At 43.6% G+C, this 14,155-nt stretch overlaps 1 protein-coding gene and 1 long non-coding RNA gene across 3 annotated transcripts in view; one reads left to right on the top strand and one right to left on the bottom strand.

Moving 5' to 3' along the window:
- LRP6 (LDL receptor related protein 6) overlaps positions 1 to 9,442 on the bottom strand; it is a 100,411-nt gene extending 90,969 nt beyond the window's left edge. Inside the window, exon 1 of one of the 2 annotated variants that reach the window (XM_083738713.1) lies at positions 8,694 to 9,442. In XM_083738713.1, coding sequence (XP_083594839.1) covers positions 8,694 to 8,748 — 55 coding nt within the window. In that variant the 5' untranslated portion in view covers positions 8,749 to 9,442. The remainder of the gene's footprint in view (positions 1 to 8,693) is intronic. The other variant, XM_083738714.1, reaches the window with a different exon arrangement.
- A 344-nt stretch (positions 9,443 to 9,786) lies between these two features.
- LOC310844665 lies at positions 9,787 to 11,417 on the top strand. Its single transcript, XR_014564224.1, has 2 exons — positions 9,787 to 9,929; positions 10,931 to 11,417. It is a non-coding gene; the product is annotated as an uncharacterized lncRNA (long non-coding RNA).
- Positions 11,418 to 14,155: the final 2,738 nt, after the last annotated feature.

Genomic DNA, 14,155 nt, shown 5'->3' with positions numbered 1-14,155 from the left:
CAAAAGTAAAGCTAAAAGTGCAGGATACATCCTGGCTATGGAAACAGAGTAATCAGGAGTTCTCGGGAGATATTCTAAAGTGTAACATACTCTCTTAATTATACCCTCTAACTAGAATGCTTACAATGTTCCCACCTTCAGCAACACAAGAAGTTTGCAAAAACTAAAATAACACACACAGTTGCAAAAATGCTATTCAGAGCAGAATAATCTTGATGATGCGAAACAGCATTTCCATTCCAATTTTACAACAAGCCAATTTGATTGATCCATCCAATCTTAGTGCCTGCATTTAGGCATTCACCCATGGTTTCAGAAGCCAGTTTGATGAGGCAATGGATAAGCATCAAGGACACAAAACCTCTCCCTCATCTCTCCCTTCTTCTCATCATATCTTGGCTTTGACACAGAGATCCGGGTTTACATTAATACAGATTTCCCCATTATGTCCAAATCAGAAAACCCTGGTTTAATAAACAAACCAGGATAATCAGAAAGGATGCTGATTTCTTAACTGACATTAAACCAGAATTCCACAGTTCAGATGTAATTGTAAACTGTGCACCAATGTAAGTAAGGATCCCTGTGCTGAAGTAGTTTTGTGGTGGTTAGTGACAGAGACAGGCAAGAAAAGTAGCACGGAGCCACCACACTCATCCTGTTTCAAAAAACATGGTTTACCAGGGGTAGGCAACCTAAGGACCATGGGCCACAAGCGGCCCACGGGGGTCGTTTAACCGGTGCACTGTGCGAAGCCGACGCAGCGCAGTGCCAGGACTCACCTCTGTGGCATCAGAAATCATGTCTGCGCATGCACAGACTCCGAAAATCATGTCTGCACAGATGCCGACGCTGGAAATCGCGGGCGTGTGCGCTCATGTACACGCACGATCTGGCCCACGGAGGGATCTCCGCTGGAGTGAACTAGCCCAGGGAAGGTAAACCTTGCCAACCCCTGGTTTAAGAAGTGGGAAAATCTCTTAACATGACCAGTATATTGTGGTCAACTCTACATGCAATAGATTCTGGGAAATAAAAATGGAAGCTGGGCCATCGAGAAGCAAGCTGTGCTGTTGCTGCAGAAGAAGTGCTGCAGCCGAGTGAAAGCTATCTCAAATAACTCTGAAACTTACCCTGTTTGCATGGCACTATTTTATGTCAGTAATTGGTTTTCAGTTTTGCTACAATTCTAACCTTTACAGTTGACCAATTTGACTTGCATTGTGCTCAATTTTTTATGATAATAATTAATTTTATGAAACTACATATGTCAAAAAGTAGAGAAAAAATCATGGAAAAATATTGTACTTGGACGTTTTCCAACCCACATCACTAGAGAAGTGTGGCAAGAGGGAAAAGGAGGTAAAAAGAAAGGATAAGGAAGATTGTTCCCGAAGGTGTAATGAGAGCTATAGTGTGTTTGAAAAAGGATGTTCCACTCTATGATTTTTTCCTGATTCTCATTTTTTAAAGCCATTACAACTGGCAGTGGCCCATCTTTACATCTTCTGGCAGCAATTCCATGTTTCTGTACACAGAGTTACACACACTCAAGACAAATTGTACTGCTGTGGCAGTAAAACACATCAATGTTGAATAAAAATAATTATTAGAATGGTGTTATTGGTGGAGTGGAGGGGACAGAAGAGAAGTGTTTTCGAAATAACCCTGATCCTGAAAGGAAAAACTAGATACTGAGGGAAATTTCTTTTAAAAACTTTGCTTTACTACTTTAAGTTTTATGGAACTTATATTCATAAAAATGGAGCTTCTGTTCAAAAAAAATCTAAACACACGGAAGTCTAAAGTTCCAAACGAACTCATTCACTCTAAAAGATCTTAATCAGGCCCCCTTTTTTCTGCACACGCACCTCCTGAGGTGAAATGGCTGGCCACACACTATAGGGTCTTTCTGCCGTGGCATGAAGCTCATGGAGCACTCAGCTGGCACTTAAGTTGCTAACTTTTAAGCACCAGGTAAAACAATCCTATTCTCTGAAGCTTTTAATAAACTGCTGCATTTTGCTACCTTGGCTGTTCTTTCACAGACATTTCTACTTTTATTGCTGTTTCTGATTTTGCTGCTCTACTGATTTTGATTTTTAAGCTGATTGCTTTTAAATTTTGCTATTAGTTATCTCAGAACCTTTTAGTAAATAAAGCGAAATTGCAGTTCTACTTTAAATCACTGAATAGCAGTGACAGCTTGCACAGCAGACTTCTACCTGAGCAATGGAACATCCTCCCCAAGTTCCCTGTGAATTCTCATAAACTGCAGCAGATTTTGGGGTACACAGTGGGAGGAGAGGTTAAAGAAGTCCCATCACACAAGTGGAACTCTGTTCACACAGCACCAGATACGAACAAGTGTTCATACAAGATAAAAAGAAGGGGAGCTTTCTCAATCTGTCAACTCTTATATTTGAAATCTTTAATTCCTGATGTTTTATGAGACATCTTTTGTTCTTTATTTTGTGCTTTTTTAAAATGGTAGAAGAAATAAATAAAACTGGAGTGTAATGAGCATCCTCTGCCCCCTAACTGGACATCAAAACATAGCATAAATACAATCAAAGCCATTCCATTTTTATTTTTAAAAATGTTTGTTACAGTACCATAGCCTAACTATTTTTCCTTCATGCGTTTTGGACTCCAGTTCCCATCATCCTTGACCACTGGCCACACTGAGGGGCAGATGGAAGTTGAGAGTGTACTACACAGAGAGTAATTTGTGCAAAATACATTTTAATGTCTTGTATCCCTGCTCCAGCATCCTAGCTGCACTGCTCATAGAAATAATGCCACACCAGCAAGCTCCTTTAATATGTGATAGTCTCTTGATGCATGATCTGCATGAGCAGCATTTTTAAGAGGGGAGGAAAGGTGAAACCTACAAACTCTCCAGTGTCTGGTCATGATTTCTAGCTGTGAAACTTACCATATTTGGGTATTTCATTCAACTCCCCACTTATGCTTACAAATAACAGCTCGAGAAGCTGCTACTTCAAGCAGACAGCAAAAGGTATGGAATAAGAATGACCTAATTACTATAAATTTGCTGTGGGGCTTTGGGAGTAGTGTTAGAAACTCAGATATAGAAGCTAGGTGCCAAATGGCACCTTAAACTGGGGTTGCAGTCGCCAAAACAAACTGTTTAGTTGTCATTTTGGGGCAAGACAGATCTAGAATCTTATTTTTCAAATTATGGACTGATTGTGATCGATTATCAGTTAAACATCTGGCTAGTTCAGATGACAAGTTTGAGCTATGTTAAGAACGTTGAGAACTTAACCTAAAAAAGTTACTTGATTAAGGGACAGTCCACATATATACAAGCCGATTCCTAAATCTTTTTCTTAATGGTCCATTCATAACATAAGAGTATTCTTCACAACTGTGAGCAGGTCAGTGGGATGGGGTAAGTGAAGACAAGTGAAAACCATTAACTATAACCTTTTCACTGCTCCTGCTCAGGCTGCACAGAAGCAGCATTTTGGTTCATGAAATTCACTGATTGTGCAGATAAAATATAACTGATAGAATTTTACAGGATGTGGTATTAGTGTGTGAAAACAGTCCAGATCCAATGATCCCCAGGCATGCACCTCCAGGCGCAGATGTCAGGCCCCATCCTGGCACCCAGGCATCTCCACTTGGTCGCAAGTAACTTATAGCCAGGTGCAAAATGCACCTGGCACCTATAGAATTTTGAACACTATTTAGGAGCATAATGGAAATTCCTTTTCAACATATCATCATAGGAAAATTGGAGCATTAATATTTTTAAAATAGTATCCAGTGTGAATGTGATACCTATATAGTACCACTCATGGGACAGGTAGGATTTGCTGTGTTTCTCTGTTACATATATTCAGCGGCAACTCAGGTTTTATTACTGGATAATGCAACAGCACTCACAGGCTCAGGAATAAGGTGGTTACAAAAATCTCAGTGAATTCCCAAATTAACAACTGATAGAAAGAATCCTACCCCCTTGGAGCATTATCCTTATAGGCCTTTTTTGTTCATATATATTACCCTGGCAGGTTTATAGCTGACCTTGTGTTTGTTTACATGCAAATTAATACCACTTAGTTCAATGAGACTTCCATCCAAGTAATTATGCAAGGAATAACTAAGTTTGTGGACACCTTGAAAATTAACAGAATAAGCATTCATGGACTAGAGCCAACTTCATCCGATCGTTTGTAATGCACAAAGGCTTGTGCCACAAAATACATGCTAATCTCCAAAGTACCACAAGGCTATGGTGAGTAACACAACTACCCACTCTGGAATTAACGTAAAGGAGTACAGAAAGCCCTAATGAACTCTGGAACTCACTAGAAGGGAGCATACCTAGGATTGAGCTGTCAGTTTGTCTAGTAAAGAGCATTCCCACGTCTGGTATGTTTACCTAGGTTCCTTACATCAGGAAATATATTTTCCAAAATAAAAAAAGACTGTCTAAAAACTGTTTTTAGCCAAGTTGGCAAATACAGTCCCAAAAGATTGCATATTTAATGGCAAAGTAATTACTGTTGCTTTTGAAAGCAATTTCCTAGCTTGATTTTCATTGAAGTCAAAACTAGCAGCCCTAGCAGAAAAGCAGAAAAAGGATGCAGCAATCCAGCATGAATATTTTATTATATTCCTAACACTCAGGGTGACCCCTCCCCATTTTATATTCACAGCGATACTGTATGCTGGGGTTAACCTGGGAGACTGTGACTAGCCCAAGGTTACACAATGAGTTTCATGGCCAAGTGGGAATTTGAAATCAGTCCCTCTCCACCCAAATATCACAACATCATACATTATATATAAGCATACTCATTTTATACAGTTTACAATATACTAACCAAAAGATAACTAGGACATATTAATGGTAAAAGTCTCTGGCCATACACATATATTTATGAAAAATTGCTATGTTCATCCTGTATATTTAAAAATGTGACATCTTAATATTGGGGTCCCAATGACTGGATCCCCAGCCTTTGGCAGCCTGACATCATTCATCAGCAAATTAACAAGCATACACAATCTTTAACCCTCTATACCCTACCAAATTCCTGCTTTTCTCAGCAGTAATATACTAGCTAACTGGTCCTCTGTAAAATACACAGCCACAAACTCTCTGTAATCCAAAGGTATTTATACTGAAATTCTGAGTAATCTAAAGAGCTAGCCAACATCAATTTTTTCTTAGATAAAATAATTCACCTTACAATCAGAGTTCAAATGCTCCGATTTCTTATTCCCACTTGAACTCACACATAGATCCAATATAAATTATGTAACATATAGAAGATACAGTATAGCCAAATTCAAATGAGCCTTCATTTAATAACTTCAGCAAGCATGCAGGCCTTCTGTTAACTAAAGTTGTCCATTTCATCTGAACTGAACCAGGAACAATGGTTAAGGGCTTCAGAACAAGTCATTATATTATACCAGACTTGAAGTTACCGTATTTTTCGCCCCATAAGACACACTTTTTCCCCTCCAAAAATGAAGGGGAAATCTGTGTGCGTCCTATGGGGCAAATACAGGCTTTCGCTGAAGCTTGGAGAGCGAGAGGGGTCGGTGCACACTGACCCCTCTCGCTCTCCAGGCTTCAGGAAGCTATCAGCAAGCCTAGGGAGCCCGTGGGAGTTCCCGCAGGGCTCCCTAGGCTGCGAATAGCAGCCTGCCGCCCGGCGCGCAAGGCGCACTGAAGCAAAGCGCCCCGCGCTTCGGGCAGACATCGGCCAGCCCCACAAGCTCAGGGGACAGCAGGGAGGCGGAGCGCCGCCATACCGCTGTTCCCAGACCTGGTTTTGGGGGGGAAATAAAGGGAATTTTTTTTTCCTTTATTTCTCCCCTCAAAAAACTAGGTGCATCCTATGGGATGGAGCGTCCTATGGGACGAAAAATATGGTAGCTTTTTCTCCTGGCTTGTTCTGAAGCAATTAACGAGTTTCTTGGTTTATCCTGGATTTTTCTGAAGCCATTAGACCGTTTCTTGGTTCTGATGAAACTAAAGACTTTATGGCTTTGCAAGCATGGTGTGGGGTATGAAACAGGTGTGTGTGTCCATAAGGCTCATTCATATTGGGGCTTATGATTATTTATTGTATTTGTTGATTTTTACACAAAAGTGACCCAAGAAGATTTGCAAAATAGTATAAACATGAAAACCATAATTAATCCATGATAGGATCTATTCTGCCTCGGTCAGATCACACCAGGAGTACTGTTCTGGGCACCACAATTCAAGAGGGGATGTTGACAAGCTGGAATGTGTGCAGAGGAGGGCGACCAAGATGATCAAGGGTCTGGAGACAAAGTCTTATAAGGAATGGTTGAGAGAGTTAAGTACAGTATGCTTAACCTGGATAAGAGGCGATATGATAGCCATCTTTAACTATTTAAAGGGCTATGTCATGGAAGATGGAGCAAGCTTGCTTTCTCCTGCTAAGGAAGGTAGGACCTGAATGGACCAATGGATTCAAGTTTCAATAAAGGAGATTCCAACTACACATCAGGAAGAACTTTCTGGTGGTAAGAGTTGTTCAGAAGGTGGTGGACTCTCCTTCCTTGAAGGTTTTTAAGCATAGGTTGGATGACCATTTGTAAAGGATTCTTCAGCTGTGATTCCTGCAATGCAGGGGGTTGGACTAGATGACCCTCAGGGCCCCTTCTATGATTCTGATTCTATTATAATTAATCCAAGATACGATCATCCGAATGCAGTCAATATACCTAGTTTTGATTGTAAGGTAAGCCTATTAAATCCATATTTGATTATAAAGTAAGCATCTTTAGAAACGTTTTTTCTACAATACACGAGGAAGTCTGTAGAAATTCTCATAAATATGGAAGTATAGCATAACATTTGGAGAAAAGAATAATTTGTGGCAAAATCCTGCTAATTTTTGTACTCTCAGTCAGGTTATTGATTATGGACAACACAGAACTAGACTAAACTTTATGCATTAAAAAGTTAACTTAAACAATCATTTTTCCTTTGAAAATCAGAGAGCCATATAAATCAACTATCCTTCCTCAAAGGGAATATTTGGTATTACGTGCGCATATTATTTTCCTATGAAGATGCAATATGGTAAACAAATGCATAAAGCTTGAAGTTCAAGAATATACTTGCACATGGGTTTTTTGTTGTTTTTATCAAATGCCTTTCTAGGTCTCCCCTCCAATCCAGTTCAACTCCCCAAAATGTTCATCAAAGCAAGCAAATGCAAAGGAATTGTAAAAAATTGAGACAGGATTCCTTTTCACACACAAATACAAGAAGCATTCTTTTACTTCCACTGCAGCAAAAAGAATAGTTGTGAGATGTCTGTGAACAAGTATTTCTTCTAAACAGCATGTGAAACAGCTTCAGCAAATCAGCTGTAGAGTATCTGAGCTTCTGCTCACCACAATACAGGAAGTGGGAGATGAGGGAAGAGACAAAAAATAAATAAAATACAGTATTGAATAAACTGACCAATATATCCTATTTTTATTGGTATATAAAAATATAAAAATCTATTCCAGTCTGGTCTCTAAAATGGAAATTAACATTTCGTGAAATATGGAGAGCCTTTTCATTTTGCCCAAAATGAACTCATACTAATTCATATGGCTGAAAATACTTTTAAGATATGCAGACTTCACAGATGTAATAAAAAAACCTCTTCTTTGCAGGAGACCTGAACATTTCATACCTTTTGCATAAAGGGATATTAATTGCATATTATTTCTGAGCATGCATCGTCATGATCAAGCTGTAAATTTCACTTGCTTTATTCATTAGAACTTATGTCCGAAAACAGGTGTGCTCAGGAGTCACTCAACTTTTCCAAACTGATTGCGGGCTAAATATTATCTCACACACAATTACAAGGAAGCAAACTCCATTAAACTTGGTGAATCAGACCACACAGTTGCTATCTAAAATGTGTTATTTGCCAGCGGTGCAATCCTATACAGTACATGTCTACACAGAAGTAAGCTCCATTAAGTTCAATAGGCCTCTCTCAGGTAATTGTGTACAGGATTGCATTATTAATTACAGCTTCCAGCCTGGTCTTAACTATGTTGACTGCTGTAAGTTCCACTCATTTCAACGTGGCTTACTCCCAAGTAACTATTTAGCTAGGATCGGAGACCTTGCTAAGGGAAAATCAACACTCCTAACCAAGAATATCCAGTCCGCGATTCTAAACATGATTCATTGTAAAGAAGTCCCACCACTATCAATCAATAGCACCAGCAGACAGACATAGGAATGGGCTATTTGTTTACAATGGCCACACATTTCTTGGAAATTAATTGATGGAAACAATGTTCCAAAGTTCTAATTCCCCCAAAATCACAAAATCTAATAAAGGCTGGCATGCTGTTCTTTTTTAAAAGAGAAACTTAAAAGCAACCCTCCATGAAACTGAAGGAAAGAGAACTGTCCTCCGTGTGTTTGTGGGTACTGGCAAGCTCTCCCCTCTGCAAATTCCTCCATGTTCCAGGATTTGGGAAGGAAGGAAGGAAGGAAGGAAGGAGCGAGCTGCGCCCCTTCCCGGGGCCTCGTCTCCAGGCCAGCAGGCCTTTCCCTCCCCCGGAGATGCGCGCCGTGCACACAAGCACACGACACGCGGGCCTGCTGGGACCTTCCTTTCCGCGAAGCCCCTGCTGGGCCTCCGCCTCACCTCTCGCCAGGGAGCACAAGCCGCAGACCAGGAGGCTCCTCAGGACGGCGCCCATCTTCTCTCCTCGGCTCTCACCGGCGGCAGCGGGGAGGCGGCGGCGGCGGCGGCGGGAGCAGCGGGGGCGGAGAGCGGGGGCAGCGGGGGCAGCAGCACCTCGGCCGCCCTCTCATACTTTCGGGGTTCGGGGGAGGCCGGCAGGAAGCGAGGGAGCCGCACAAAAGGAGCCGCCGCCCCCAACCCGGTCCTCTTTGTTTCTCTTAAAGGGCTCCTGGCCCCGGCGAGGAGGGGCAGAGCGGGGGGGAGAGGCCCTCGGCCCCCATGCCCGCCGCCAAGACCCCGCGCTGCTCCCGCTGCTCAGGCCGCGCTCCTTCCTCCTCAGGCAGCCTCTTCCTCCTCCTCCTCCTCCTCGGGAAGCCGAGAGAAAGGAAAGGCGCAGCAGCAGCAGCAGCAGCACAGCCCCTTCTCGGCCGCCACCTCCTGGATCCCCGGTGCAAAGCCAGAGAAGATCCCTCCTCCCCCTCCTCCTCCTCCACCTTCGGCAACTACGGAGCGCCGCACATCTGGGCCCGCGGAAAGGGCCCCCGCCCGGCGCTCCTGCCCCCCTTTTCCGGGAAGAGACGCCCCGAAGGCCGCCCCGCCAAGCTCCCCCGGGAAAGGGGGCGACGCGGCAGCCGCATTCCTCAGGGACTCCTTCGCCGCCAAGCAGGGACTCAGGTCCCGGGCTGCAGAATCTCACGCTCGGGGCCGGAGGAATGTCGGAACTACTTTCGGGGACACGGGCTGCGCGGCGAGAGCGGCACAAAGAGCGGCGGAGGCGGAGGCGCAGGCGCTTCTCTCTCTCTCTCTCTCTCTCTCTCTCTCTCTCTCATTCGGCTGCGCTTTTATTTCCTTGGTGAACGTTCTGAGCGATCCGCTTCCGCGCGGCTCCAACCTGGCCAGCCGCGCAGGCGGCCTACATAAATGGGCAGAAAAAGGAGGCGCCGGGGGGGCAATACTGGGGGGGGCGCTGCCGTGTGTGCATGACGTCACACACGCCCCCCCCGCCGGGCAAGGCCTCCCTGCGAGGGGCGCCGAGGGCAATGCGGCTGCGGCCCCCTCAGTCTCGGAGGGCGCAGCGCCCCGTTTCGAAATGTGGAGGGGGCTGGATCTCCCTTCTGGCGCCCCTGCCGCCCCCTCGCAGGGTTGCTTTCAAGGAGATACCTCCAAATTCACGTGCATTTCGGAAGTACTGCGCAGGCAACCCTAATGGGAGAACCAGCCTTGGCATTAGCTTCACCTAAACTCAAGCAAGGCTGCTCTCCTCTCAAGCTTAAACCACGACCAGCACCTCCCTCCTTCAAACATTAAGACAATAATATTGGCTTATCTTTAAGAGGATCCGTGTAAGGATTACTGCATCTATGCATATGAATCTTAACAGTACTGAAAATGCTATATAAATGGTAAACATGCAATCTACAGAATTTCCCTGTTCTATATAGCTGTCCTCTTTTGGGTTTTAATGGATGGGATAAGATATATTAATTGCAACTTATCCCTTCAGGTTCCAAGGCATGGGTTGCACACAGTTTTAAAATCCCATCCTTGGGAGCAAAATTAAAAGCATAGGAATTAGTCTGTAAAACCTTGTTTTGAGCAAGTCTGGCTATGAAATAAGCTAGCTCTCCCTTTCTTACTTCACTTAACAAAGAATCAAGCAACAACTTGAGAAATAAATTTTAAAAAATATAATTTACTTGCTAATAATCGTGCATTGGTTCACGGCAGCAGCAGCAGTAAAAACTATGCAGGCAAAATACTTATACTTTACAGTATATCACACTATAAGCAGCTTCAGGCATGTGTTTAAAGCTGGAGCAAGTAGAGGCATGTCTGCATCCCATGCTGGTCAAAGTAAAGGAGAGGAGAGGAATACGGTGGTACCTCGGGTTAAGAACGGTCTGGTTTAAGAATGATTTGGTTTACAAACTCCACAAAACCGGAAATAGGGTCTTTTTTTGAGTATTATAGCAACTCTGTGGGCCTTACCTGAGCCAAGTGCAACCCATTGTTGACTGAAGGGGGGGTCGCTCAGGAGTTTGCTTTCTTGGGTGGGTTGTGTGCTGCTTGTAGGAAGGCGCTGTGTGGTTTCATGGTGTTTACATATGAGGTGATGCATTTTCTTTTGAGAGGGTTTCCCAACCCCCCCTTTAATGTAATTGCTTTTAAGCTAGCCATCTTGCTTATCTACTTTATAGGATGATTCCCTGCCAACTCGTCTGGGTTGCCCTGTGAACAAACGTCGGCTGCCTCGGCCAGTAAAGCGAGATGAGCTCCCCAATCCCAGAGTCATCTGTGACTCGACTTAACTGTCAGGAGTCCTTGACTTTGACCTTTAAAGGACCACCGCGGGGGGCATTACTGTTGAAAGTGGGTGGGGAGGTTTATGTAGGTAGGTATGTGATTTATTATTATTATTATTATTATTATTATTATTATTATTTGGGGGGAGAAAAGAGGAGAGGGGGAATATTATTATTATTATTATTATTATTATTATTATTATTATTATTATTATTTATACCCCACCCTCCCCAGCCAAGGCTGGGCTCAGAGCAGCTAACAAGCAATAATAAAAACAAGTTGAATGATTACAACTTAAAAACAAGATTAAAATACAACAAATACAAAAGAATACGAATATTAAAATGCAGCCTCATCACAGGAGGAGAAAGGAAAAAGAAAGAGAGGGAGGGAATCAAAATGGCTCCAAGCCAAAGGCCAGGCGGAACAACACTGTCTTACAGGCCCTGCGGAAAGAAATCAGATCCTGCAGGGCCCTGGTCTCATGAGGCAGAGCGTTCCACCAGGCCGGAGCCAGAGTTGAAAAGGCCCTGGCTCTGGTTGAAGCCAATCTAACTTCTTTAGGGCCTGGGACCACTAGGGTGTTGTTATTTATGGACCTTGAGGCTCTCCGTGGGGCATACCAGGAGAGGCGGTCCCGGAGGTACGAGGGCCCTAGGCCGTGAAGGGCTTGAAAGGTCAAAAGCAGCACCTTGAACCTGACCCTGTACTCCACCGGGAGCCAGTGCAGTTTGAAAAGCACTGGGTGAAGATGCTGCCATGGCAGAGACCCCGTGAGGAGCCTCGCTGCAGCATTCTGCACCTGCTGGAGTTTCTGGAACAGCTTTAAGGGCAGCCCCGCGTAGAGCGAATTACAGTAGTCAAGCCTGGAGGTGACCATCACATGGATCACTGGGGCCAGGTCAGGGCGGGAAAGGTAAGGGACCAACTGCTTGATGCAGCGAAGGTGGAAAAATGTCGCCTTGGCTGTTGCTGTAACCTGCGCCTCCATGGAAAGGGAGGCATCAAGGATTACACCCAAACTCTTAACGGAAGGCAGTGGCACTAATTGGGCCCCCGCAAGAGAAGGGATTTGGTCCCTCATCCCCATGCCATCCCGACCCAGCCATAGGACCTCTGTCTTCGAAGGATTTAGTTTCAATCGGCTCCCACGAAACCATCCAGCCACAGCTTCCAAGCATCTGGTCAATGTGTCCGGGGCCGAGTCGGTGTGGCCATCCATCAGCAGATAGAGCTGAGTGTCATCAGCAACCCAGCCCAAAGCTCCGGACAATCTGGGCAAGGGGGCGCATAAAGATGTTAAAAAGCATCGGGGAGAGGATTGCGCCCTGCGGCACTCCACACACCAAGGTGTGGCGTGACAACATCTCCCTCCCCAGTGCCACCCTCTGTCCCCGACCAGAGATAAAAGAGCACAGCCATTTACGGGCTATGCCCTGTATCCCCATGTCGGCGAGGCGGTGGTCCAGAAGACCATGTCAAAGGCTGCTGACAAATCTAAAGATCAGTAGTCCTGACCCGCCTCGATCTAGTCGTCTACGGAGATCATCTGTTAGGGCAACCAGAGCCATGCCGGTCCCGAAACCAGGACGGAACCCGGACTGAAATGAATCTAAAGCCAATGTTTCTTCCAGAAACCTACCAAGCTGTTCAGCCTCTGCTCTCAATTACCTTACCCAGATATGGAAGATTTGAAACTGGGCGGTAATTTAAGAGAAGAAAGAGGAGAGAACCAAAAAACAAAAGGCAACACACACACACACCCCCCCCGGAAGAAACTAAAGATGTGGTGTGGTGGTTTCTGAAAGAAGTATATTTATTTCAAATGATAAAAGTAAGAAATAAAATATATATTTAAAAACCTCTTTGAGAGAGGAAAAGATAATATAAATTTTTGTATGTATTCTCTTTAAAGAGAAAAAGGAAATGGGGAGGAAAAAGAGAGAGAGGAAGGGGAAATAACTAGCAATAACAAAAATGTGGAATAAAAAGCTTTCTTGCTTGTTTTTTAAGAAAAGATTATGATAGCTGTCAGGGATCTGCTTGCAGGGGAGGGGGGAGAGAAAGGAACGTACAGAGAGCCTGAGTCTGAGAAGGGGGAGCTTTCAGGAGACACGGAAGACAAAAGAAAGGGGAGCCCAAACACTGCTACCAGGGAAGGGGATGCACAGCTTCTGTTGCATAGCTTTCCACATGAGGAAAAGAGGCGGAGAGGGGGTTTTCCCTTGTTTCCATGCTGGAGGGGAAATAGGAAGAAGGCACTTACGGAATCTGCTAGCGATCAAGGCAGACATGGTTTTGAAGCTTCTGCACTGTACATAAGTTTTGCACTCAATAAAATCTGAAAAGACAGGCTGGAGTCCTGGCTGTTACCCTCGTGAGCAACCACTCTCCCACCTTACAATAGTAGTGGGAGGGCAGGGGGAGGGAGGACTCCCCCCTTAAAAAATAAAAATAGAAAAATAAAGGAATAAGGTTTTTATTTCTATTTTCTTTATTTTTCCTATTTAGTTTTAAAAGATGAGTAATAAAAAATAAGTAGGAAGTCAGGGCTGAAGCAGTGATCTCAGGAAGTGGCCTGTGTTGGTTTAGGGCTCCCTTCTGGGCACCACCATTTTGATTCTTAAGAGTTAGGGGGAAATGGAGATTAGAAATTTTGGGAAGGGAAAGGGGAAAGATAAAAAATTTTAAAATATTTTTGAAAAATTAAGGAAAAGGAATTAAAATAATAAAAATAAGACTAAGATATAATAATAATAGATTATTAAAAATTAAGAAAAATATATAAATACATTTAAAATATTATATAAAAATTATATAAAACCCAACAATTTCATTAAAAAATTACACTCTGGATGATAAATCCAATGTTAAATGTTATCAGCAGTCCATATGCAGTCTCACAGTTATCATTACAATGGTCCAGGTTTTGACTTGAGGACACTGTTTTTTAAAATATTCTTTATAAGTTTCCCACTCCTTTCTGAAATTTTGGTTTGGCTGTCTCCTAATTGTCTCTGTCATTTTTGCCAATTTGAGATATTCAAATAATTTATCCTGACATTCCTCTTTTGTTGATACTAATTCTCCTCTCCATTTTCTGGCAATTGATATTCTTG

The sequence above is a fragment of the Podarcis gaigeae genome, assembly GCF_964106915.1.
Source record: "Podarcis gaigeae genome assembly, chromosome: 5".
Lineage (NCBI taxonomy): Eukaryota > Metazoa > Chordata > Lepidosauria > Squamata > Lacertidae > Podarcis > Podarcis gaigeae.
The sequence above is the reverse complement of the archived record's forward strand: the minus strand, read 5'-3'. Positions and strand labels throughout refer to the sequence as shown.